The sequence below is a fragment of the Pseudorca crassidens genome, chromosome 2 (genome assembly GCF_039906515.1).
Source record: "Pseudorca crassidens isolate mPseCra1 chromosome 2, mPseCra1.hap1, whole genome shotgun sequence".
Taxonomy (NCBI): Eukaryota; Metazoa; Chordata; class Mammalia; order Artiodactyla; family Delphinidae; genus Pseudorca; species Pseudorca crassidens.
The window spans coordinates 25,761,472-25,786,975 of record NC_090297.1 but is presented as its reverse complement, the minus strand read 5'-3'; the positions used below and the strand labels follow the sequence as shown (position 1 = coordinate 25,786,975).

Below are 25,504 nucleotides of genomic sequence, written 5' to 3'. Positions count from 1 at the left end.
TTATGTCCTAATTTTTTAATGTACAGTTTCCTAAGTAACTGCCGCCCACTCCCCCTATCCCCTGCCCGCTGCCTCATAGTTTCCACATTCTTTAATTTTTTTAACCTCTCAAATAAGCCATGTATCACTCTAATGGTCGCTTTTGCATTTAAACCCTTAGAACAACTTTTTAAGGTAAGCATTGTTCTATCCTATTTCACAGATAAGGAAATAGATTCAGATTTAACTTTCCCAAGTTCATGCAGCCAGTAAGTAGAAGGACCATCATGTGAACCCAGATCTTGCTTACAAGTTGATTTCTTTTTTTACTTCATCTAACTTAACTTTCTTTACATTCCCCACTGTTGGACATTTAGAGTTTTAAATAAAGCATATACCTCAGAGATATTGCAGGTTTGGTTCTAAACCACCTCAGTAAAGTACATATCACAATAAAGGGGGTCATATGAATATTTTGATTTCCCAGTGCATATAAAAGTTATGTTTACACTATACTGTAGTCTGTTAAGTGTGCAGTAGCATTATGTCTAAAAAAAAAAATGTGTGTGCCTTAATTTAAAAATACTTTGTCATGGGCTTACCTTTTGGCATAGTGGTTCGGAATCCACCTGCCAATGCAGGGGACATGGGTTTGAGCCCTGGTCCGGGAAGATCCCACCTGCCGTGGAGCAACTAAGCCCATGCGCCACAATTACTGAGCCTGTGCTCTAGAGCCCACGAGCCACAACTACTGAACCTGCGCACGAAGAGCCTGTGCTCCGCAAAAAGAGAAGCCACTGCAATGAGAAGCCCATGCACCGCAATGAAGAGTGGCCCCCGCTTGCTGCAATTAGAGAAAAGCCCGCATGCAACAAAAAAGACCTAACACAGCCAAAAATAAAATAAATTTTAAAAATAGATTAATTAAAAAATAAAAACACTTTGTTGTTAAAAAAATGCTGACCATCATCTGAGCCTTCAGCAAGTCATAATCTTTTTGCTGGTGGAGGGTCTTGCCTTGGTGTTGATGACTGCTGACTGATCAGGGTGATGGTTATTGAAGGTTGGGGTGGCCGTGGCGGTTTTTTAAAATAAGACAACAGTGGAGTTTGTCACATCAATTGACTCTTTCACAAACAATTTCTCTATAACTTGCAATACATTTTCACAGCATTCTACCCTCAGTAGAACTTCTTTGAAAATTGGAGTCAATCCTCTCAAACCCTGCCACTGCTTTATCAACTAAGTTTATGTAATCTTCTAAGTCTTTTGTTGTCATTTCAACAGTCTTCATAGTATCTTTTTAAAATTTTATTTATTTTTTTATATAGCAGGTTCTTATTAGTTATCCATTTCATACATATTAGTGTATACATGTCAATTCCAATCTCCCAATGCATCCCACCACCCCCCACCACCACCACTTCCCCCCCTTGGTGTCGATATGTTTGTTCTCTACACTTCATAGCAACTTCACCAGGAGTAGTTTCCATATCAAGAAACCACTTTCTCCTCTCATCCGTAAGAAGCAACTCCTCATCCGTTTAAGTTTTATCATGAAATTGCAGCAATTCAGGCTCCACTTGTAGTTCTAGTTCTCTTGCTGTTTCCACCACATCTGCAGTTACTTCCGGCACTGAAGTTTTGAACCCCTCAATTTCACCCCTGAAGGTTGGAATCAACTTCTTCCAAATCCTGTTCATGTTGATGTTTTGACTCCTTCCCATGAATCACAAATGTTTTTAATGACATCTAGAATGGTGAATCCTTTCCAGAAGGTTTTCAATTTACTTTTCCCAGATCCATCAGAGGAATAACTGTCTATGACAGCTATAGCCTTACGAAATGTATTTCTAAAATAATGACACTTAAAAGTCGAAATTACTCTTTGATCCACAGGCTGCAGGATGGATGTTGTGTTAACAGGCATGAAAACAACATTAATGTCATTGTGCATCTCTGTCAGAGCTCTTGGGTGACCAGATGCATTGTCAATGAGCAGTAATGTTTTGAAAAGAAACTTTTTCTGAGTAGTAAGTCTCAATGGTGGGCTTAAAATATTCAGTAAACCATGTTATAAACAAATGTGCTGTCACCTAGGCTTTGTTGTTCCATGTATACATCACAGGCAGAGTAGATTTAGCATAATTCTTAAGGGCCCTAGGATTTTTGGAATGATGAATGAGCACTGGCTTCAAGTTAAAGTTACCAGCTATATTTGCCCCTAACAGCCTGTCCTTGAAGCTTTGAAGCCAGGCACTGACTTCTCTCTTGCTATGAAAGTACTAGGTGGCATCTTCTTCCAATATAAGGTGGTTTCGTCTTCATTGAAAATCTGTTGTTTAGTGGAGCCACCTTCATTAATTATTTTACCTAGATCTTCCAGGTGACTTGCTACAGCTTCTACATCAGCACCTGCTTCTTCACCTTGCACTTTTATGTTATGGAGATGGCTTCTTTCCGTAAACCTCATGAAGTCTGAAGCTCGCAAAACTATTGATTTCACTATGGCAAAAAATTTCAGCTTGTTGAAGGCTCAGATGATGGTTAGTGTTTTTTAACATTTATTAATTAAGGTATTAGATTTTTTTAAATAAGGTATTACATTTTAAATAAGGTATTACATTTTTTTAGGCATAATGCTATTGCAAACTTAATAGACTACAGTATAGTGTAAACATAACTTGTATATGCACTGGGAAACCAAAAATCTGTGTGACTCACTTTATTACAATATTCATTTCCTTGCAGTTGTCTGAAACTGAACCCACAATATCCCCAAGGTATGCCTACAATATGAAAGATCACTGATCACAGATCACCATAACAAATATAATAATAATGAAAAAGTTTGAAATATTTAAGTTACCAAAATGCGACACAGAGACATGAAGTGAGCAAACACTGTTGGAAAAATGGCGCCGATAGACTTGCTTGATGAAAGGAGTTTGCCACAAACCTTAAATTTTTAACAAACACAGTATTTGCAAGGCACAATAAAGTGAAGTGCAGTAAAACGAGGTCTGCCTCTACTAAGAAATTCACCCAGAATACAGCCCAGAGAGATGGACAAAAAAACTGTAAGCATGGTTGAGATGTGGATAAGAACTTTTGTTTCCAACAATCTGGCAGACTAGGTACTCTGACCAACCTTCCTGCTGAAAAACATTTTTTTTAATTTATTTATTTAATTTATTTATTTTTGGCTGTGTTGGGTCTTCGTTGCTGTGCACGGGCTTTCTCTAGTTGCAGCGAGTGGGGGCTACTCCTTTGTTGCGGTTCACAAGCTTCTCATTGCGGTGGCTTCTCTTGTTGCAGAGCATGGGCTCTAGGCGCATGGGCTTCAGTAGTTGTGGCTCATGGGCTCTAGAGCGCAGGCTCAGTAGTTGTGGCGTACAGGTTTAGTTGCTCTGTGGCATGTGGGATCTTCCTGGACCAGGGCTCGAACCCACGTCCCCTGCATTGGCAGGTGGATTCTTAACCACCATGCCACCAGGGAGACCCTGAAAAGCATTTTTAAAATGCTGCATAAGGGACTTCCCTGGTGGTCCAGTAGTTAAGAATCCACGTTCCAATGCAGGAGACGAGGGTTCAATCCCTGGCTGGGGAACTAAGATCCCATATGCTGCAGGGCAACTAAGCCTGCCGGCACTTTAGAGCCTGCATGCTGCAACTACTGAGCCCGCTCCCTATGGAGCCTGCATGCACTCCACAACTAAAGAGAAGCTGGCGTGCTGCAGCTAAGACCTGATGCAGCCAAATAAATTAAAAAAAAAATGCTGGATAAAATATTTTTAAAGTTTCCTAGATGCTTCAAATAAATGAATTGGCAAATTAGTCAAGAATACTCAGTGGCGGGCTTCCCTGGTGGCACAGTGGTTAAAAATCCTCCTGCCAGTTCAGGGGACACGGGTTCAAGCCCTGATCTGGGAAGATCCCACATGCCACGGAGTAACAAAGCCTGTGCGCCACAACTACTGAGCCTGTGCTCTAGAGCCAGTGAGCCACAACTACTGAAACCCGTGTGCCTAGAGCCCGTGCTCCACATCAAGGAAGCCACCACAACGAGAAGCCTGCTCACCGCAATGAAGAGTAGCCCCCACTCGCTGCAACTAGAGAAAGCCCGCGCACAGCAACAAAGACCAAACTCAGCCAAAAATAAATAAATTTGTTTATTTTTATTTTTTTAAAAAAAGAATACTCAGTGTCCAGAAACCAAGTGAAAGTGGAAATACAAAGAGATTTGTATTTCAGTTAATCTAAGATGCTTTCAAAAATACTGCTAATTAGAGACTTCCCTGGCAGTCTAGCAGTTAAGACTCTGCACTTCCACTGCAGGGGGCACGGGTTCAATCCCTGTCAGGGAACTAAGATTCTACATGCCATGTGGCACAGCCAAAAAAATAAAATAAAAACAACAAAAAAAAGCATTGCTAATTAATCTATGACATGCCTTTATTTTAAAAAGTCACCTAGATTTCAGAGATGCTAAATGTTTAAAAAAATGTGTCTTAGAATCTGTAAAATACAAGAACACTTAAGACTACATGTACCTTGAGGGAGCTGGTTGAATTGTATGTGCTTGAATTTTGATTTTTGTGGCCTCACAGACCACAATGGGAAAGAAAAAAAGGAAAAGATAAAACTAGAGTACTAGGCCAAAAGGTCCAATATTTGAGTAATAAGTGTTCCAGAAAAGAGAACAAAGAGTCAGAGGAAAGGAAATGAAGTACTAATTTAAGGACAATTAAAGGACATGAGTTTCCAGATTGAAAGGACCTGTTGAGTGCCTAATAAAATGAATGAAAATAAACCCACACTAAAGTACATTGTCTTGGGACTTCCCTGGTGGTCCAGTAGTTAGGACTGTGCACTTCCACTGCAGGGGACACAGGTTCAGTCCCTGGTCTGCGAACTAAGATCCCACATGAAAAATCAATCAATCAATTAATAAATAAAGTGAATTATCTTGACATTTTAAAGCACTGGGGACAAAAAAAAAAGTATTATACAAACTTCCAAAGGGACAAAAGAAGTCACATACAAAATGTCAGGAATCATGATGGTTTTGCGTTTCTCCAAAGGAATAGTGAAAGCTAAAAGGGGTTGAAGCAAAACCTTTAAAATTCTGAAGGAGAGGAATTTCCAACCTAAAAATCTGTACCCACCCAAACTACCTTTCAAGTGTAGTGATAAAATATCTGAAAATATTTATTGAAAAAAAATTATTTTCATGTTTTTGTTGGCTATTTGTGTTTCCTTTTCTGTTAATCAAGTATCTATGCAAGTGTTTTGGCCCATTTTTTAACTTTTTTTTTAAGAGTTCCTTGTGTGTTCTATATACCAAGTCCTTTTTCATTTATATAGCATGAGTATAGAGAATTAACTACTGGAACAGAATAAAGAGTTCAGAAATAGATCCTCACAAATATGGAAGCCTGATATATGCCAGAGCTGGCATTGCAGGTCAGCAGAGCAAGAATAAACTTTTTAAGAAAAAATGGTGCAGACACAATTGGTTATCCACATAGGGAAAAAGATGATCCCTTCATTCCAAGTAGATTAAAATTTTAATTGTAAAGGCCAAACTACAAAACATATAAAAGACAATGTATAGGGCTTCCCTGGTGGCACAGTGGTTGGGGGTCCACCTGCCAATGCAGGGGACGCGGGTTCGTGCCCCAGTCCGGGAGGATCCCGCATGCCGCGGGGCGGCTGGGCCCGCGGGCCGTGGCCGCTGGGCCTGTGCGTCCGGAGCCTGTGCTCCGCGGCGGAAGCGGGGGCCGCAACAGTGAGAGGCCCACGTACTGCAAAAAAACAAAAAAGACAATGTATAAAGCTGTCCTATGATTGCAGGTCAGGGAAAATTAAACCAGACACACCAAAAGCACAAATCACAGGAAAAGATAGATGAATTTACCTTCATTACAGTTAAGACCTTCAGTACATCAAAAGTAAGATAAAGTAAAAAGACAAGCCACCAACTGGGAGAAGATGTTTATAACATATATAACTGACAAAGGAGTGATGTCCAGTATTATATGTCAAAAACTGCAAAATCAGTTGTCAAAAATGAATCAATCCAGTGGGAAAAACTTAAATAGGCATTTCACAGAAGAAACCAAACAATGAGTACATTTGCTTAACCCCCTTGGTTATTATTCAAAGAAATACAGGTTAAAATTACAGTGAGAAACCATTCCTGCTTACCAAATTGGCAAAATTTAAAATAGTGAGAGTATTAAGTAATAAAATTGATTAAAAGCCGCTCTGTAAAATAGTTTGACATTATCTTGAACTGAAGTTCAAGATGCAAATTCCCTATGATCCAGAAATTCTACTCCTAAGCATATATAAAGGAACTTGCACATGTACACCAGGATACACATATGAGAATATTTATAGCACATTGTTTAGAGATACAAACATAGTATAAAACAGGAAAGAAATACAAAAGTTCAGGCTCGTGGTTGGTTACTCTGGAGAAGGAAGAAATGGGATTGTGGAGGGGTGCACAGGAGCTTTACAAGTGTAGGTCCCTTTTCTTAAACTGAGTGATGGGTATTCTATTCTTAATATTGTTCATTATTCCTTACATGTGTTTAAGTTAAAAGAAATAAAAAAAGACAAGGAAGATAGACTGAAGAAATTCTGATGTTTATTTAATAGGCATTCCAGAAGAAGAGAGTAGAGGGGAATGGCAGAGAAGCCCTATTTCAAGAGATAAGCAAAGAAAAAGATTAAATTAAAGCCATCTTCAAAAAGGAAAAATAAAAAAAATAAAGTAGTATTTATTTTTTAAAAGAATATCCTTTTTTCTGGCTGTGCCACATGGCATGCGGGATCTTAGTTCCCCAACCAGGGATCAAACCCGGGCCCCCTGCAGTGGAAGCTCGGAGTCTTAACCACTGGACCGCCATCGAAGTCCCAATAAAGTCATATTTTAAAGGAGAGGATGGACTGCTCACGTTTTAGAAATTACCAGGCAGTATGCTCTCTGAATGTCTTAAGATTGAGAGAGTAAATTAACACCACCCTTCAGGATTAAACTGAGGCCTGGGCCCTGTCTTACAGCTGTCCCCTCTTGTCTCTTCTCAGAGAGTACACGCTAGATGTGTATCGCCTCTCCTCCGTGGTCACACAGCACGATGCCAAGAAAGCAGGAGCTGAGGTGGTGAAGCAGGTGGAGCACCCTCTGCTGAGTGGCCTGCTGTACCCAGGCCTGCAGGTACCTGGGAGGGATGGAGTTGCCTGATGACCTTTTTTACTCTAACTACTACTGGTCACAAACCTCTCTCTCAGCCCCAGTCAGACCCACATACTGGCTGTTCCTTCACCTTGCCGTAGGCCTTCCTTCCTGTCTTCCTTTCTCCCACTGCCCCTCCCCCAGGCTTCCTGGACCACTCTTTTTTTTAATTTATTTATTTTCTTTAGTTATTTTTGGCTGCATTGGGTCTTCGTTGCTGCACGCGGGCTTCCTCTAGTTGCGGCGAGCAGGGGCTACTCTTCATTGCAGTGTGAGGACTTCTCATTGCAGTGGCTTCTCTTGTTGCAGAGCATGGGGTCTAGGCGTGCAGGCTTCAGTAGTCGTGGCACGCGGGCTCAGTAGTTGTGGCTCGTGGGCTCTAGAGCCACAACTTGCGGGCTTACTTTCTCTGCAGCATGTGGGATCTTCCCGGACCAGGGCTCGAACCTGTGTCCCCTGCACTGGCAGGCAGATTCTTAACCACTGTGCCACCAGGGAAGCCCCTGAACCACTCTTTGCCTTCTTCCCCTACCTGTCTGTCCTTTAAAACACTGCTAATCTCACATGTCTTCTTTACGGGTAATCATGATCCCTTAATTGAAGAACATTAATTTCAGAGTGATAAGTGAAAATAAATTTTAAGCATGATCTTATTTCCCATTAAGCAAAACAAACACATCATATTTCCTGTGTGTGCATATTTGTGTGAGCATGGAGAAAGCATGGAAAAATTCAAACCAAGCTATTGATACTGGTTATTAGCTCAGGAAGGTAGGATGAAAATGTCGATAGACTTAGCTTTTCCTTTGTATATTTCTCTAATGTTTGGTATAAGAAAATCAAGTCATACAAACTACTGTATATAAAATAAACAAGGTCCTACTGTATAGCACAGAGAACCAGATTCAATGTCTTATATTAAATTATAACGGAAAAGGATCTGTAATAGAATATATGTACATAGATATATACATATGTAGAATATATATATATTTTATATACATATATAAAAAACTGAATCACTTTGCTATACACCAGAAACTAACACACATTTAAATTAACTAAACTTTAATAAAAAATTTTCTTTAATTTAAAAAATAAATTTTTTTTTTTTAAAGTTGAAAGAAAGAGGGCTTCCCTGGTGGCGCAGTGGTTGAGAGTCCGCCTGCCGATGCAGGGGACACGGGTTCGTGCCCCGGTCCGGGAAGATCCCACATGCCGTGGAGCAGCTGGGCCCGTGAGCCATGGCCGCTGAGCCTGCGCATCCAGAGCCTGTGCTCCGCAACGGGAGAGGCCACAGCAGTGAGAGGCCCGCATACCGCAAAAAAAAAAAAAAAAAAAGTTGAAAGAAAGAAAAGAAAATCAAGTCTTCCCTTGGCCAGGCACTCTAGATCTATAGTGTCCACTATGGTAGCCTCTTGTCATAGTCATATGTGGCTATTGAAGTAATTAAAATTAAAATTTTTAGTTCTCCAATCACACTGGCTGTTATTTCAGTTTGCAGTTTGCTTGTGTGGCTAGAGGCTAACCTGTTGGACAGCACAGATATGGAACGTATTCATCCTCACAAAAAGTTCTGTTGGACAATGCTGTTCTCACATTCTAACTGCTTGCTCACCTTCTCTTCCTCTCCCCCTGAATCCAGTCAGACACTAAATGTTATCAATTCTATTTCTTTTTTTTTTTTTTCTCAACCACTGCGCCATCAGGGAAGCCCTATCAATTCTATTTCTTAAAAATCTCTTAAATTCATTCTTGCTCTACGTCCTCACCGACTTGGTTCATTGTTATTTCTCACCTGGCCTCTCACAGCAGCCTTCTGGCCGTTTTCTTTATCTCTAGTCCTCAGGCCACCACTCCACACTCTGCCGCCTTACTGGTGTGATTTTTCTGCAGTGTGTGAATCATGTTTCTTCCCTCCTTAAAATCATTCACTGGCCAGGATGTTGCTAGGCACCCTCACATGACATTCAGGGTCCTTACCAACTTTACTTTTCTTTTTTTAAAAAATTAATTTATTTATTTTTTGGCTGCGTTGGGTCTTCATTGCGCAGGCTTTCTCTAGTTGCGGTGAGCGGGGGCTACTCCTCATTGCGGTGCGCGGGCTTCTCATTGCGGTGGCTTCTCTTGTTGTGGAGCACAGGCTCTAGGCGCGCAGGCTTCAGTAGTTGTGGCATTCGAGCTCAGTAGTTTTGGCTCGTGGGTTCTAGAGCGTAGGAGCACGGGCTTAGTTGCTCCGCGGCATGTGGGATCTTCCCAGACCAGGGCTCGAACCCATGTCCCCTGCATTGGCAGGCGGATTATTAACCACTGCGCCACCAGGGAAGCCCTTTACCAACTTTTCTAACCTCATCACTCACCACTTCCCACATCCCTTGGAGTTTGTGCTTTTGCAGACTGAATCACTCATAATTTGCCTAAACACTTCACACCTTTGTGCCCTCTCACATTCTGTTTCCTCTGCATGGTGAAAAGCATCTATATATTCAAAACCAAGCTTAGCCCACAATCTGATTCTAGGAAGCCTTCACCACCACCAGTCTGAACAGAGATAATAATTTCTTTCTTCGTGTTAACATGTTCCTTAAATGAACATGTAAGTTAGCCCTTGACATGCTGTATAGAAATTACGTATTCACACGTCTCTCTCCCCAGCTAGTTAATTGGCTTCTTGAAGGCAGAATCTGGGTCTGATTCATCTCTGCGTCCACAGGACTGGCACTAGGCCTGACATCTAATAAGTGATAGTAACTGTTTATACTAGTTCAGTCTTGCCACATTTTTCTGAGCTCTCACAGGACTTCCTTTTTATGCCAGTTATTTGACACTTATCACAGGCTGCCTTATTCACAGGTACTTTTGACATGACTATGATATGTCTTCTCTCCCTTCCTCACTGGATTGTGAGCTTCCTGAGAGCAGAGACTCTTCTTATTTTTTTACCCCATGACATCCACATCGAATATTGTTCACTGCAGGCACTCAGCAAATGTGTATCTAGCTCTTGAAGCCAACAGGAAGGCTGAGTGCTGCTTATTTGCTTCCTGGTTCTACCTTTGGAAAATTTTAGTGGTTTTCAAAAGTTTCTGATTTCTTAGACCCATAGAGAGGAAATACAGTAGGAGTTTATGCTCATGTGTTTCTTTCCACAGGCCTTGGATGAAGAGTATTTGAAAGTAGATGCCCAATTTGGAGGAGTTGACCAGAGAAAGATTTTCACCTTTGCGGAGAAGGTTAGAGTCCTTTTTTTACTATCTTTTTTTCTTTTGACCCGCAGAGGTGTGCATTAAAGTTTCTTGAATGTGCCAGTGCCAGCAATCATGTGGTATGGTAGGTATTATTCACCTTGTTTTGCAGATGAGAAAGCTGAGGATAGAGAGAGTAAGAAAGGTGTCCGGTATCACACAGTTAGTGACTGAGCAGGAATTAGCATTCAGATCTGTCTGACTCAAAAGCCTGTGCTCTTGCTGCCGCCACCAGGAAGCTGCCCCCAAAGCTGCTGGATTTGCTTCTTTTTTTTTCTTCTTCTTCTTTTTTGCTTCTTTCCTAGTAGCTCAGTTTCCAGGGAAAGCTAACACCAGTCAGAACTACTGTTCTTTCCCAGACCATTTGGTCCATATTGCTCTGGATCTTAAATAAATGACTCATCTCTGAGATGAGGTTTAACAGGGTTTAAAGGAGGAAATTAGCACAAACCCATAATACTTCTTTTCTGGGAAAGAACTTGAGTAAGTTGAAAGGGGCTATTGAGAAGTGGTTGGTATTTTTGAAAGCTTCTCAAAACCTCTTATTGGTAAGGGAGTAGAGAAAACACTGCTAGTAAAAAAGTAGATTCCTGATGGGTGATTTGATGACTCTGAAATGTTTCTACCCTTTGTCCAAATAAGTATACAAATATGTCCTCAAGATATAATTTTATTTTGTTTATTTATTTTTTTGCGGTATGTGGGCCTCTCACTGTTGTGGCCTCTCCCATTGCGGAGCACAGGCTCCGGACGCGCAGGCTCAGCGGCCATGGCTCACGGGCCCAGCCGCTCCGCGGCATGTGGATCTTCCCGGACCGGGGCACGAACCCTTGTCCCCTGCATCGGCAGGTGGACTCTCAACCACTGCGCCACCAGGGAAGCCCCAAGATATAATTTTAAAAGTGCAACTTCGGAGTTCCCTGGTGGTCTAGTGGTTAGTATTCGGCACTTTCAGTGCTGTGGCCCAGGTTCAATCCCTGGTGGGGAAACAGATCCCGCAAGCCATGTGGCACAGCCAAAATTAAAAAAATTTTTTTAATTACAAAAAAATTAAAGTACAGCTTGACTTATGTATAAAAGTATTTGTTATTTTATCAAATTAAATCAAAATCTAGGAAATAAACTTACATTCAATGGCAAGGGATTGGTTAAATACATTATGATAAATCCTCACAGTGGGATTTTTAAAAAATTAATTTATTCATTTATTTATTTTTGGCTGAGTTGGGTCTTCGTTGCTATGCGCCGGCTTTCTCTAGTGGCGAGCAGGGGCTACTCTTCGTTGCAGTGCGCAGGCTTCTCATTGCAGTGCCTTCTCGTTGCGGAGCACAGGCTCTAGGTGCATGGGCTTCAGTAGTTGTGGCTCACGGGCTCAGTAGTTGTGGCTCATGGGCTCTAGAGTGCAAGCTCAGTAGTTGTGGCGCATGGGCTTAGTTGCTCCATGGCACGTGGGATCTTCCTGGACCAGGGCTCAAACCCGTGTCCCCTGCATTGGCAGGAGGATTCTTAACCATTGTGCCACCAGGGAAGTCCCCTAACAGTGGGATATCATATAATATTTCAAAATGTTTTTTGGATATATTTAATAAATGGGGAAATGTTTACAGTCCATGTATTTTTATTATTATTCAAGTATTGCTTATTCTATTTTATCTCCTCTATTAACTTTTTAGTTGAACCTTTTATTATTCTAGCAAAGGTATGGCCTATGGCCTGTTTTTGTATGACTCAGAAGCTCTAAGAATGGTTTTTATGTTTTTTAAAGGCTATTAAAAAAAAATGAAAACGAATATGCAGTGGGGACCACTTGTGGCCCACAGAGCCTATAATATTTATTATCTGACCTTTTACAGAAAAGTTTTGCTCAGCCCTGCCCTAGAGATTGCAACATCTGTCTTTATAATTTATTACAGTTTGTTAGATATTTTTACCACTTCCCAACAATGCAAGAACCTACAACAGTTTTACCCCATTTATTGCCCTCCTGCCCTTTGTGCTGTTGTCATATATTTCATTTTTACATATATTTTAAATCCCAGGGCTTCCCTGGTGGCGCAGTGGTTGAGAGTCCGCCTGTCAATGCAGGGGACGCGGGTTCGTGCCCCGGTCTGGGAGGGTCCCACATGCCGTGGAACGGCTGGGCCCATGAGCCATGGCCGCTCCGCAGCATGTGGGATCTTCCCGGACCGGGGCCCTATAATTGTTTTTTAAACAGTCAATTTTCATGTATATTTACCTCCACTTACCCTTTCTGATACTCTTGATTTCTTCCTGCGGTTCTGTGCCTCTGTGCTTCCCTCTGGGATCATTTTCCTTTGGCCTAAAGACCCCCTTTGTGTTTTATGTTTGCAGTGCAGGTCTCTTGGTAATGAGTTCTTTCCGCTTTCTTTTGTCTGAGAACATCTTTCCTTTGCTTTCTTTTTTGTTTTTTTTTCCCTTGGCTCTCATTGGGTAAAAAATTCTAGGTTTGTAGTTATTTTCTTTTAGCATTTTAAGGAGTTGTCCTGTTGCCTCTGGCATTTATAGTTTCCATTGAAAAGTCACCTGTAAGTATCATTGTTTCTCCTTTGCAGATAGTATATCTTTTCTCTGGTTGCTTTTAATGTTTTCTCTGCCTCTGATTTTTAGCAATTTGACAATGGTGTTTTTAGCTTTAGTTTTCTTTGTATTTATCCTGCTTGGATTTTGCTGAGCTTCTTGAGTCTAATGGTTGATATTTTCATCACATTTGGAAAATTGTCCCCTACTATTTCCTTTATTGTTTCTGTCCTCTTCTGTCTCTCCTCTTGAGACCCTAATTTTACACACATTAGACCTCTTGATCATGTCCCACATGTCTCATAGCCTGTTCTGTTGTTTCCCTCTGTGCTTTAGTTTGGTTATTGTCTATTGATTTTTCTTCATGTTCATTAATCCTGTCTTCTGTTAAATCCATCCAGTATTGTACTGTGCCATTTTAGAACTTCCATTTGATCCTTTTTTATAGATTCCAGTTCTCTTTTATAGTTCTCCATCTTTTATCCATTTTGTCCATCTTTTCCACTGTTTCCTTTAACACACCAATCGTAGTTATTTTGACATCCTGATCTCCTTATTCCAGTATCTGGATTATTTCTGCATCTGCTTTTATTGACTGTTTCCTCTTGGCTATCAGTCATTTTTTTTCTGCTTCCCATTTCTAGTACTTTTCAGTATATCAGAGACACCGTAGATATGCTGTAGAGGCTCTGAATTATATTTATAGAGTGCATGTTTTCTGTTTAATTACTGACTTGTCACCTTGATTCTGTCAAGGGTGGGTTTTAGGCTTTGTTAGAATAGGTCTATTTCAGTTTGCTCTTACTCCTATAATATGGACCTTATCTTAGTATGTGGCCTTTCTGGGGTCTCAAACTGAAATCTTAGGGTATTTCACAAAGCCCTCTCTGCTTTGATTGGACCTAAACTTCAACTTCTGTCTCCCCAGCACTGTGGAGCCCCTAAAATTTGTTCAGGTCTCCAGCCTCCCAGAGCCTGTTCTCTGCTGGGCTTCCTGCTGTCTCTCCGAATGAACGCACAGCTATGAGTCAATCAAGAAAGCAATGGAGAACTTTGATCTAGATTTTTGGAGGGGGCTCCCTTCTCTCTGGAACCCTCCCCAAATCCTAGCCTCCTGGTAGCCTTGAATTCCAATCTCTATCTCCTCTGCTTAGTCAGACTGCTGTTCTCTGCTTGGTCTCTTTTTTCTCAGCACTCAGTTTGAAAAAAATGCCCTCAAGGAGAAAGCCAGGGTGGATGTAGGGTCACCTAACTCCCTTCTCTCAAGATTTGTAGCCCTACACTTGTTGCTGTCTAATGTCTGCAAATGGTTATTTGCAGCTTATAGAAATGGAATATTTCTATATTTCCAGCTTTTAGAGTTGTTTATGGCGGTAGGGTAAGTCCAATAGCCTCACAATGTAATACTAATAGAAAAACAGTAGGGAAAAAAAACCCTTGTTAATATTATGATCACCACTGAAAAGTTATATATTCAGTAGAAAAAAAAGATTGGCACGAATATATCAAACTGTTATGTGGCAGGCCAGGTTAGATGAGATCAGGGCACCGAGGAGGAATGCATACTAATATCTGCTTTCGTGTGTTTCTTTCTAACCCCCTAGTACCTCCCTGCACTTGGCTACTCAAAACGGGTCCACCTGATGAACCCTATGGTTCCAGGATTAACTGGCAGCAAAATGAGCTCTTCTGAAGAGGTAGGTTGCCAGCTCTGACTTGAGTTGAGAAATCTTCAAGAGATGAAGAAATTGAGGACTAGAAAGAACAGTAACCTGGCTAACTAAAATTCTCAAATATCTGAGCTATAAGAAATCTTAAGTTATCCAATTAATTCCAGTGGTTCTTGAGTATTGAAGGACCCGGGGAGCAGTCCTGATGAGATCCAATCATAATTTTAAGTTTTACCGCTGCTGATAAAAGGTACGAGCAAAAGGACTTCCCTGGTGGTGCAGTGGTCAAGAGTCCGCCTGCCAATGCAGGGGACACGGGTTCAAGCCCTGGTCCGGGAAGATCCTACGTGCCACAGAGCACCTAAGCCCGTGAGCCCCAACTACTGAAGCCCACACTCCTAGAGCCTGTGCTCCGCAACAAGAGAAGCCACTGCAATGAGAAGTCCATGCACCGCAACGAAGAGTAGCCCCCCGCTCGCCACAACTAGAAAAAGCCCCTGCGCAGCAACAAAGACCCAACGCAGCCAAAAATAAATTAAAAAAAAAATGTACAAGCAAAAGTAGTTTCTTCACCCATAGAACTGTGATAAAAGTCAGCCTTATTAATGAGAAGGCTGTGGTTGCATTTCACCAATTAGCATCTTTTTTAAAAAATATTTTATTTATTTATTTATTTGGTTGCACTGGGTCTTAGTTGCAGCCGGCAGGTTCCTTAGTTGTGGCTCACGAGCTCCTTAGTTGTGGCATGCGAACTCTTAGTTGCGGCATGCATGTGGGATATAGTTCCCTGACCAGGGATCAAACCCAGGCCCCCTGCATTGGGAGCTCAGAGTCTCTTTTTTTTTTTTTTTTTTTTTTTTTGCGGTACGCAGGCCTCTCACTGCCGTGGCCTCTCCCGTTGCGGAGCACAGGCTCCGGACGTGCAGGCTCAGCGGCCATGGCTCACGGGCCCAGCCGCTCCGCGGCATGTGGGATCCTCCCAGACCAGGGCACGAACCCGTGTCCCCTGCATCGGCAGTGGACTGTCAACCACTGTGCCACCAGGGAAGCCCGGAGCTCAGAGTCTTAACCACTGCGCCACCAGGAAAGTCCTGAGCATCTTTTTATTTTTCATTTAATTTTTATTTTATATAAAAATTTTATATAAAAAATTAGAGTATAGTTGATTTACAATGTTGTGTTAGTTTCAGGTGTACAGCAAAGTGATTCAGTTATACATACACATATATCCATTCTTTTTCACATTCTTTTCCCATATAGATCATTACAGAATATTGGGTAGAGTTCCCTGTGCTATACAGTATGTCCTTGTTGACACCAGTTAGCATCTTGATTCTTAGGGTGATGTTTAATATAATGATTTTGATAAATATGATGTCTTTTAACATTTAAAACTCCTGCTTGGGGAAAGTGCAGTTTTGTTCTGATCACTAAGGCACAGAATAGAAGAATTAGTGGAACTCAAAGATGTGAAAGGTTGGGTTCTGAGTTCCCAAATGTGGCTGATCTTCAGAATCAGCTAGGGGACTTTTAAAAAAGAGAGAGAGAGAGAGAGAGAGAGAGAGTTGATTAAGGCCCTGTCCTTAGAGATTCTGATAAAGTGGTTCTGGGAAACAACTCAGGAATCTGTATTTTCTTTCAAAGCTTACTAGTTGATTCTGATTGGAATCATTTTTGGACACTCATCTAGTGCTTTAAGTTTGATTTCTAGATATTTGTCTGATCATGAATTAGTAAATATAGACATAGAAACCATTATTGTTATTTTTAAAGGAATAGACTCGTTCCTTTTTCTCTCATTAAAATACCCTATGTGTCAGTTGTTTCTCTGACAAAGTCTATCACTCACCCTATTTAGTAACGTTCACCATATCTTCATCCTGGAAATCAGTGCCAGCAGCAGTTCCTAAATGTGACTGCCGCAGAATCACGTGCAGAGCTTTTTAAAATGCAAATGCCTGGGCCAACCCCAAGAAATTTTGATTTATTAGGTTTGGGTGGAGCTGGTAATTTGTGTTATTTTAAGCACCCCAGGTGATTCACATACAGTCGTATGTTGACCAGAGCTTGGTAACCACTGGACACAAACGGGCGTTGAGTTCACTCACTCCAAAATAAGAAACAAAGCCTGTTACCCTAAAAAGGACAAATGGCTCTAGATAATACCTAATACCTGGTGTTGGTGATGGCTGTGAAACAAGTATTCTGACACACTGCTGATGGCAATGTCACTTGATATATGCCTGTCAGAAAACAGCTTGGGGCCTAGCAGTTTTTGGTAGCTATAATCCTAGAGAAGGCAAAAGGACCTCTGCAGAGATGTTCATCATAGCATTGTATATAGTTTGTAAAAATGAGAACATAATCCAACAGTTTAGAAATTGCCAAATAAATTATGTTGTCACTAATAATTGGGAATATAATACAGCATAAAAATTACAAGCGAAGACTAGGTAGCCACTCAAAAGTACTTATGATACAGTCTCAAGAGAAAAAACACAGGAGGTTTATTCTCCAGCTACAAATTTGTAACGATTCCATATGCTGCAAATAAGGCCTGGGAAGAAGAGAGAAAAATTAAAATATTTTTATTTAGTATTGTGAGTGGTCCTTCACTCCGATTAATTCTGCTTTTGTTAAAGTCATTTAATGTTTAAATCTTTGTCCAAAAAAATTAAAATACAGATTAGTTGAGCATATTCTCATTTTCAACCACAAGAGGTCCTCCTTTCCTCCCTGGCTTCTAGGAGTCCAAGATAGATCTCCTGGATCGGAAAGAGGATGTGAAGAAAAAACTGAAGAAGGCCTTCTGTGAGCCGGGGAATGTGGACAACAACGGCGTTCTGTCCTTCATCAAGCACGTCCTCTTTCCCCTCAAGTCTGGTAAGATACTGCCTGTTTTCTTCTCGGAGGCCAGGCTGAAAAAGCAAAACCAGTGCTGTGATCATACTTGCGGTTTGTCACAGAGTCTTCCTCCAGGGGCTGGCTTCCCCGAATCTCTGCTCTGATTTCTCATATATTAATGTGTGATTGAAGTGGGGATATCGTTGAGTTATCTGTGTGTTTGTTAACAGGGTAGGTTCTAAGTGGGGTGTCAGGGTGAGCAGGGGTGGTAGAAATGAAGGGGTCAGGCAAGTGGACTAGAGGAATACAAAAGAGATGTAAGACACAATCGTTCCCCCGAGCTTGGATGCTAGCTGGGTATACGACATCGCCACTCATCCAATTTAAAAACAATAAAATGCCATATGATGAAGTTCAAGATACATGGCAGAAACTACAGATACCCATACATTTGGGCCAGGAATGCTGACTTGCCATTATCAGTGAGTTTGTTGGCATGGATCCTTTTCCTTACAGAGTTCGTGATCCTTCGAGATGAAAAATGGGGTGGAAACAAAACCTACACAGCTTACTTGGACCTGGAAAAGGACTTTGCTGATGAGGTAATACCAGAGGAGGCGTAATCTCCACTGAACTCATTCTGACAAATCTCTCCACGTGGCCTCGCCAGGTTTCTTGTTACGTGCCACAGGGCTCTGTGATCATGCTGTTGGGTCCATATATTTTGTATTAATGGCTTAGATTCACGTGGTTCATGGATTAGATTAGCAATGGCACAAAACTAATATATTGGTGTCCTAATCACACTCCAAAGGACTTAACCTAGAATGAAGGGCCGACAAACTCAACAAGATGAAGCATTTCAGGGACAGGTACAAAATCAAGGTTCAGAAAAGAGACACAACTATTAAAGAACAGAATAGAGAATACTACTCATTTCGACAAAAAATTTAACAAAAGACTCACTAGGTTCGCATGTGTTTGGCACCATGCTAGGGGCTGGCATTACAAAGAGGATTAAATCCTCATGAAGCTCATAGTCCCTAGGAGAGGCAGACGTGTAAATAAATAATCATTTACTGGTTACTGTACCAAGTATACATGGTCCAGAAATAGAACAGGAGGAAGTGATTACCTGGCTGTCTGGGAAAGCTTTATGGAGGGGACAACATCCAAACACGGTTTCACTTGAGGATTAGGAGTTCATGAGGAAGCCTGTGAGGGAATGCATTGTGCACAGATGTGGTAAGATGAAAACAGCATGGTGTCTAAGGAATCACAAGTGCTTTCGTCTGACTAGAGTCTACAAGGTGATGGGGGGGCACTGCGGGAGAGGGAGGCAGGGCCAGATCATGAAGGGAAGGAGTGATAACAGTGTGTATGGGGAATGAAAGGAGGGGTCTTGACTGACTGAATTTGGGCTGAATCAGCAATGTGACGGGGCTGTCAGAAATGTTCATGAGGTCTTGGCCTCAGCCATCAGAAATGTAGAGTCTGGAACCAGGGAGTTGATCGTCCGTTCAGTTCTACATTGTTCTGAGTACCTTTGGGGTTGTGCATTCAGCCCTGGACTTCAATTGTGTGAGGTTTATTTGACAATCTGGGGTGTGCTGGTGGGGAGAGGAAGGATGCCATGATAGGGAACAGACTGCAAACTGTGTCACAAAGCACAGCTGAAAGAACTGGGCGTGTTGAGCTGGGAAGCAAGTATGTGTTCACCCATCCTTGAACACAGGAAGGGCTTTCCTGGGAGAGGGGTGAGGTTCCTTCTAGTGGCACCAGACGGTTGAACTAGGGCTGCGGGTGGGGAACCACAGGGAGGCTTGTTTAGGCTTGAAGAACTTTCTAGTGGCCTCAATGATGTGGTGGTGGGTAGGGCTGCCTGGCCTGACCTTGCATTCCCCATCACTGAGGTGTTCAGGCAGAGGCCAGAGGACCACTGGAGGCAAGGTTGTATGAGGGTTTGAGCATCAAGTGGAAGAAGAGACTCAATGACCTCTGAGGTCTGAGGGCCCTTAAGGCCCATTTTTTGGACATTTGGCAGCTAATTGCTCTGAAACCCTTCTGTCTGCCATCTGAGGCAGCCACAGAACCCACACCCCATTCCTCAACCCTGTGAACAGTCCTTTGTGGGACTGATGAGACGGAATAGAAGAAACGCTTCTGAAGAAGGAGTCTGACAGCGTAACCAGCAGCACTTTCTGTGATGGTGGACATGTTCTGTCTGTACTAACACAGTCGCCACTGGCCACATGTGTCTGTTGAACCTCACAATGTGACCAGTAAACTGAGGAACTGAATTTTAACTTACATTTAAATATGCACATGAGGCTTGTGGCTACCATATTGGACAGTGCAGGTCTAAAGCTTTTCTATTAAAAATGAAACATTCGGGGGCTTCCCTGGTGGCGCAGTGGTTGGGAGTCCGCCTGCCGGGGACACGGGTTCATGCCCCGGTCCGGGAAGATCCCACATGCCGCGGAGCGGCTGGGCCCATGAGCCATGGACGCTGAGCCTGCGCGTCTGGAGCCTGTGCTCCAAACGGAGACGCCACAACAGTGAGAGGCCCATGTACCGCAAAAAAAAAAAAAGAAAGAAACATTCAGGACTTTTCTGGATGGCACAGTGGTTAAGAATCCTCCTGCCAGTGCAGGGAACACGGGTTCAAGCCCTGGTCCGGGAAGATCCCACACGCCGCGGAGCAACTAAGCCCGTGCGCCACAACTACTGACCCCACGTGCCACAACTATTGAAGCCCTCACACCTAGAGCCCACACTCCACAACAAGAGAAGCCACTGCGATGAGAAGCATGCCTACTGCAACGAAGAGTAGCCCCCGCTCGCCGCAACTAGAGAAAGCCCATGTGCAGCAACGAAGACCCAATGCAGCCTAAAATAACTAAATTTATTTTTAAAAAAAAATGAAACATTCCCGAGGAAACGAAGGAATAATCTCAGAAACAAAAACATAGGCATTGTTTTATTACATGTATTCATACCTAGGGGACGTCCCCTCAGAATATCTTAGAAGATCCTTTGGGGCCAGATTTGGATGTAAAAGTGGTAGTCACAGGACATGAGAAGAAAAAATGGAATTACTGAGCTCCTACCATGTACTAGCACTACTCACCATTTTTACCCATGTTAAGTGATTTAATCCTTATTCTGACTCTAGCAGGTAAAGGTATTGTTATTTTCATTTTTTAAGTGAAGAATCCAAAGCTCAGAGGGGTTAAGTGCCTGGTTGGGGGTCAGCCAGCTAGCTGGGACTCACCCCAGGCTCTAACTCCAAAGCCCTGTTCTTCCTTCATGCTCACCCAGCTCCCCTCTCAGGCTGTCTCTAGCTCCTAGCTTCCCTATGTGAATGTTTCCCTACCTGTAAATAACATGTGCTTTACGCCACTACTCTGAGCATAAATGGAGGGACTAGAAGAAGTCAATTAAAAACATTCAGCCTCTAAAAACCCCCACGTTAGTGTGGAATTCAGTGTCAAAAGACCTGGGTCTTGGACGTATTAGATAACCTTTTGAACCTATTTCCCCTTCTCTGCTCTACCAGCTTCACAAGCTTGTTCTGAGGTTCAAATAAGACTCTGCTCAGAAAACACCCTGCATCCTATATGCACATTATTCTTAGTAGATTCAGGTGTCCTGTGCCCAGTTCACCTGTTCCAGTGCCCCTTCTCACCTGGCCTTGAACACTTGCAGGTTGTGCACCCTGGAGACCTAAAGAATTCTGTTGAAGTCGCCCTCAACAAGTTGCTGGATCCCATCCGGGAAAAGTTTAATACCCCTGCACTAAAGAAACTGTCCAGCGCTGCCTACCCAGATCCCTCGAAGCAGAGTAAGGCCAGCTGGGGAGGGGTCGGGCTTGGGGGGGTTGGGTGTGACATCATCAGGTAGAGAGCCTGTCAGTGGGCCTCAGAAAAGGGTCTGTCTTCAATTCAGCCCCAAGAAGCCGGTGGTGGGGGCATGGTCTGAAGTGCAGGAATGTCATGCCCCGTGACTGGTGGAATGGAGCTCCAGTCATCTTGAATTTGGTTTGGTGGGTACTATGAAGTGATTACATCCTGCTCTACCAACACTGCTGTGAGTGCTGGTTTGAGACATGTACTTTGATCCTTTCACAAAATCCGCTTCTTCAGTTAAGGAGACCAATTGGGTTAGACCATGAGGGTAACAGCTGCTTGGGCAGGGTCTGCGCAGCATCTCAGGGAAGCTCATCTCTAGATTTGCCCAGTTCCCTTCCACGTGCTCCTGACTGGTTCTTAGTTGGCCAGCCACGCATCAACGATGCTGAGATAACATTGAGAGTCTTGTGTGGCCCTGCCAGAAAAGGAGGAATGGCTGAATATATGTGAAATGCCCGAATGGTGGCAGAGCTACACTGGGCCCCTCCCCTCCCCTCCAGCCCAATACCTGCAGGAGAGAGAGATGAAATCTGGCATGTCACTTCTCAAAGGCTGCTGGCTCTGTTTTAAAGAAGGTATAATTCAGTGGGTAGATTCTGGGGATTCTGCACTAAGTCCTGCTAGTGTCATTTGGGGGGATCAGCAGCTGACCTGTCGTGGGAAGGAGGAGAGTTCTGAGCCTTGGGTTCTTCTCATCTCCAGAGCCAGTTGCCAAAGGCCCAGCCAAGAATTCAGAACCAGAGGAGGTCATCCCATCCCGCCTGGATATCCGTGTGGGGAGAGTCATAAGTGTGGACAAGGTACTCATTTTCCGCCACGTCCCGGAGAGGCAGACAGGGGTCAGGTTTGTCTGCTTCCATCTGGAGGAAACCTGGCCTGGGATGGGAAGTAACATCCCTGAGGTCATATTGCGAGTCAGAACCCAGGCATCTAATTCCAGGCATCAGGCTTTTTCCCTTTGCTATCTCTGGACCTTATTCAAACAAACACAGCCAGGAACTCAGAATACGGAGGGATGTTAGTCAGAAGGAGCTTGTTTATCTACCAAATCCAGTCTGATTGACTCACCTGGTCTCTCCCAGCTTGTCTGGACTAGCCACAGGCCTTATCTTGGATCAGCTGCTTTGTCCTTCCCTCTCCCCACCCCAGGAAATGGTGAAGGGAGGACTTCCTTTTTCCAGAGGCAGATGGCTATGCAACCAGTGGCCTGGGACCAGTGGTCTGGGTATTTTTTTCTCCCAGTATTGATTTGCTTTTCACCGTATTAGACTAACCACCAAAACTACCTTGAAATAGCTGATGCTCTTGTTTCGGATGGTGAAGCCAGCAGCTGCCTCTTGTCTTCCAGTCCCCCCAGGACTGGGATTGATCTGGTGCACACATGGCCATAATGGTGGCCACCCAGGCAGTTCAGGCCATTTTAATCTCTGTTAGAGGTTCCTTCCACTTCTAACACAAGTAATTAGGCTCATGTTACTCAAATCTGCCTCTTTGGGGCCCCTTCTCATGTCTGCTGCCTGGGACCTGGAGAGTTAGCGCTAAGAGGGTTCCTCCAGGGCCTCAGTAAGGAGTGGATGCCCGTTTCTGGAGTCAGAGGGTTCACCAGGCCCCATGATCTATTCCATTATGATGTTCTCTGAGCCTGACATCTCTTGCTGGCAGCACCCGGATGCAGACAGCCTGTATGTGGAGAAGATTGATGTGGGGGAAGCTGAACCACGGACTGTGGTGAGTGGCCTGGTGCAGTTTGCGCCCAGGGAGGAACTGCAGGACAGGCTGGTGGTGGTGCTGTGCAATCTGAAACCCCAGAAGATGAGAGGAATCGAGTCCAAAGGCATGCTTCTGTGTGCTTCTATGTGAGTGCGGACTTGGGGGGTGGGGAGCACAGGGCCTGGGGAGGCCCGGAAGAGGGGGGATTAGCCCACATGCTGCCCTTCCACATGCCAGGTGGAGGCCCTGAGAACACTACCCAAAAGATGATGCATGGAGGGATTATTTATTGTACAAGAGCCTTGGATGAAGCACTTTACCTAAAGTTAACTTTATTAAAACAGGAATTGAAGATTCTAAGCTGTGTGCATGCTCAGGTCTCTCTACTAGTAAGAGGTGAAACCAGGATTCAGACCCAGTTCGCTGGCTGTTATGTCATATACTCCCTCCCCTAAAAGCCCAGATTTTGGAGTCTCTCCTGACAGAATTTCAGTTCAGCCCTGGTTAACCCAATGCGGGTGATATCCAGAGACGTAGTACAGCCGTGAAGTACTCCTAGGGCCCTGGCATTGAGGGTTCCCTAAATCCCATTAGGCCCCTAGGAAAAGGCCCCAGTGCTTTGGCCTCCATGGCAGCTGGAGACAGTCCATAGCCTCACTCTTATCTTGTCCTGTGTGTCTTCCCAGAGAAGGGGCAAGCCGCAAGGTTGAGCCTCTGGACCCTCCTGCCGGCTCTGCTCCTGGTGAGCGAGTGTTTGTGAAGGGCTATGAGAAAGGCCAACCAGATGAAGAGCTTAAGCCCAAGAAGAAAGTCTTTGAGAAATTGCAGGTAACAATCTGCACTTTTTCCCTCATACCAGGGCTGCCTGGACTGTCTCCAGATTGCTCTGTTACTGAGTCCACACCTGCCCTTTTCCCAGCTGGGCCTTCCTGCGTCTAAGCCCCTCTTCCTTCTTCATTCCAGACCTGTCAAATGAGGTGCCTGAGGAGCCTGTGGGCCTTCGCAGGTACTGAGCACTGACAGACTGTTTGAGGCACTGTGTCAGGGACTTGAGACATTTCCTCATTTGACCTTCCGTCTGTGATAGATGATCCCCAATTTATCTGGCAGGATACCTGCCAAGGCCACACAGGGTCACCAGAAATGATGGAGCCAGGATCAGAGCCCTCCCGGGATCCCTCCTGCCCACCTTGATCTGAGAGCACTCATTCTCTTTGCTTCAGGGGCATTGACTCACATGGCCTGCCCAGAATTCATTCATTCATTCAGCACCCTAATGTATGTGTCCGGCACTGTTCTAGGTGCTTGGGCTACATCATTGAGTAAAGCAGCAGAGATTCACTCTCCTCGTGGAACTAACACTACACGTGTGACTTTTCCTAGTTAGTTCCTTGTTTCCTCAACTAGACAGTATTTCTGGAGGGTGTTTAGAGTGGTTTCTACCTCTCCATCCTCCTGCAAGTGGCAAATGGCTTTGTCCCCTCCCTCCTTTCCTAGTTTTCCAGGCCAGTTTTTTGAATCCACTTTTTTTTCTAGCTATAAAATAAATTTTCATTGTAGAAGTGGCTAAAATGTAGGGGAAAATGAAAATAAAACATCCATAGTCCTGCTACCTAGAGATGCTGAAAAATGTCATTAGTGATTATTTCCTTCTGGAATTTCTCTATGCATAGTGATAATATATTTATAGTTTGAGTCATACCATGTTTATTTTTCTTTTTTAAAAAAATATTTATTTATTTGGCTGTGTCGGGTCTTCCTTGCGGCATGTGGGATCTGCTTGTTGCTCTTTGCTGCAGTGCGGGCTTCTCTCTAGTTGTGGCCTGCGGGTTTTCTCTTCTCTAGTTGTGGCACGGGCTCCAGAGCACGTGGGCTCTATGGTTTGCGGTACGCGGGCTCTAGTTGAGGCACGTGAACTCAGTAGTTGTGGCGCGCAGGCTTAGTTGCCCCGCAGCATGTGGGATCTTAGTTCCCTGACCAGAGATCGAACCTGCATCCCCTGCACTGGAATGCAGATTCTTTACCACCGGACCACCAGGGAAGTCCCTCTTCTTCTTTTTTTTTTTTTTAATTTAACTTTAGGCCTCAAAGATTTCCCCATCTTCTTAAATACTGAGGGGCGGGGGAGAACCATACACACACACACACGCACACACATACACATACATATATACAGTATTATATCATAATGATCATAATTAACCCCAAACCTTATTAGACATTGAGGTGGTTCTCAGTTTTTCACTCTTAGAATACTACGATGGATGTCCTGGTACCTAGTTCTTTGTATTTATTCATGATTATTTTCTACAACTAAATCCCTAAAATGGACTTACCTTAGGCAAAAGATAGAAATACCTT

At 43.4% G+C, this 25,504-nt stretch overlaps 1 protein-coding gene across 3 annotated transcripts in view; it reads left to right on the top strand.

Moving 5' to 3' along the window:
- The window catches only part of YARS1 (tyrosyl-tRNA synthetase 1), a 30,671-nt gene that overhangs the window by 4,171 nt on the left and 996 nt on the right, over window positions 1–25,504 (top strand). The window contains exons 4-13 of one of the 3 annotated variants that reach the window (XM_067725314.1): window positions 7,078–7,207; window positions 10,378–10,458; window positions 14,613–14,705; window positions 17,426–17,561; window positions 18,039–18,124; window positions 21,231–21,366; window positions 22,136–22,233; window positions 23,096–23,289; window positions 23,830–23,971; window positions 24,107–24,149. In XM_067725314.1, the coding sequence (XP_067581415.1) occupies window positions 7,078–7,207; window positions 10,378–10,458; window positions 14,613–14,705; window positions 17,426–17,561; window positions 18,039–18,124; window positions 21,231–21,366; window positions 22,136–22,233; window positions 23,096–23,289; window positions 23,830–23,971; window positions 24,107–24,149 (1,139 nt within the window). The remainder of the gene's footprint in view (window positions 1–7,077; window positions 7,208–10,377; window positions 10,459–14,612; window positions 14,706–17,425; window positions 17,562–18,038; window positions 18,125–21,230; window positions 21,367–22,135; window positions 22,234–23,095; window positions 23,290–23,829; window positions 23,972–24,106; window positions 24,150–25,504) is intronic. The other 2 variants (XM_067725313.1, XM_067725315.1) reach the window with 2 other exon arrangements.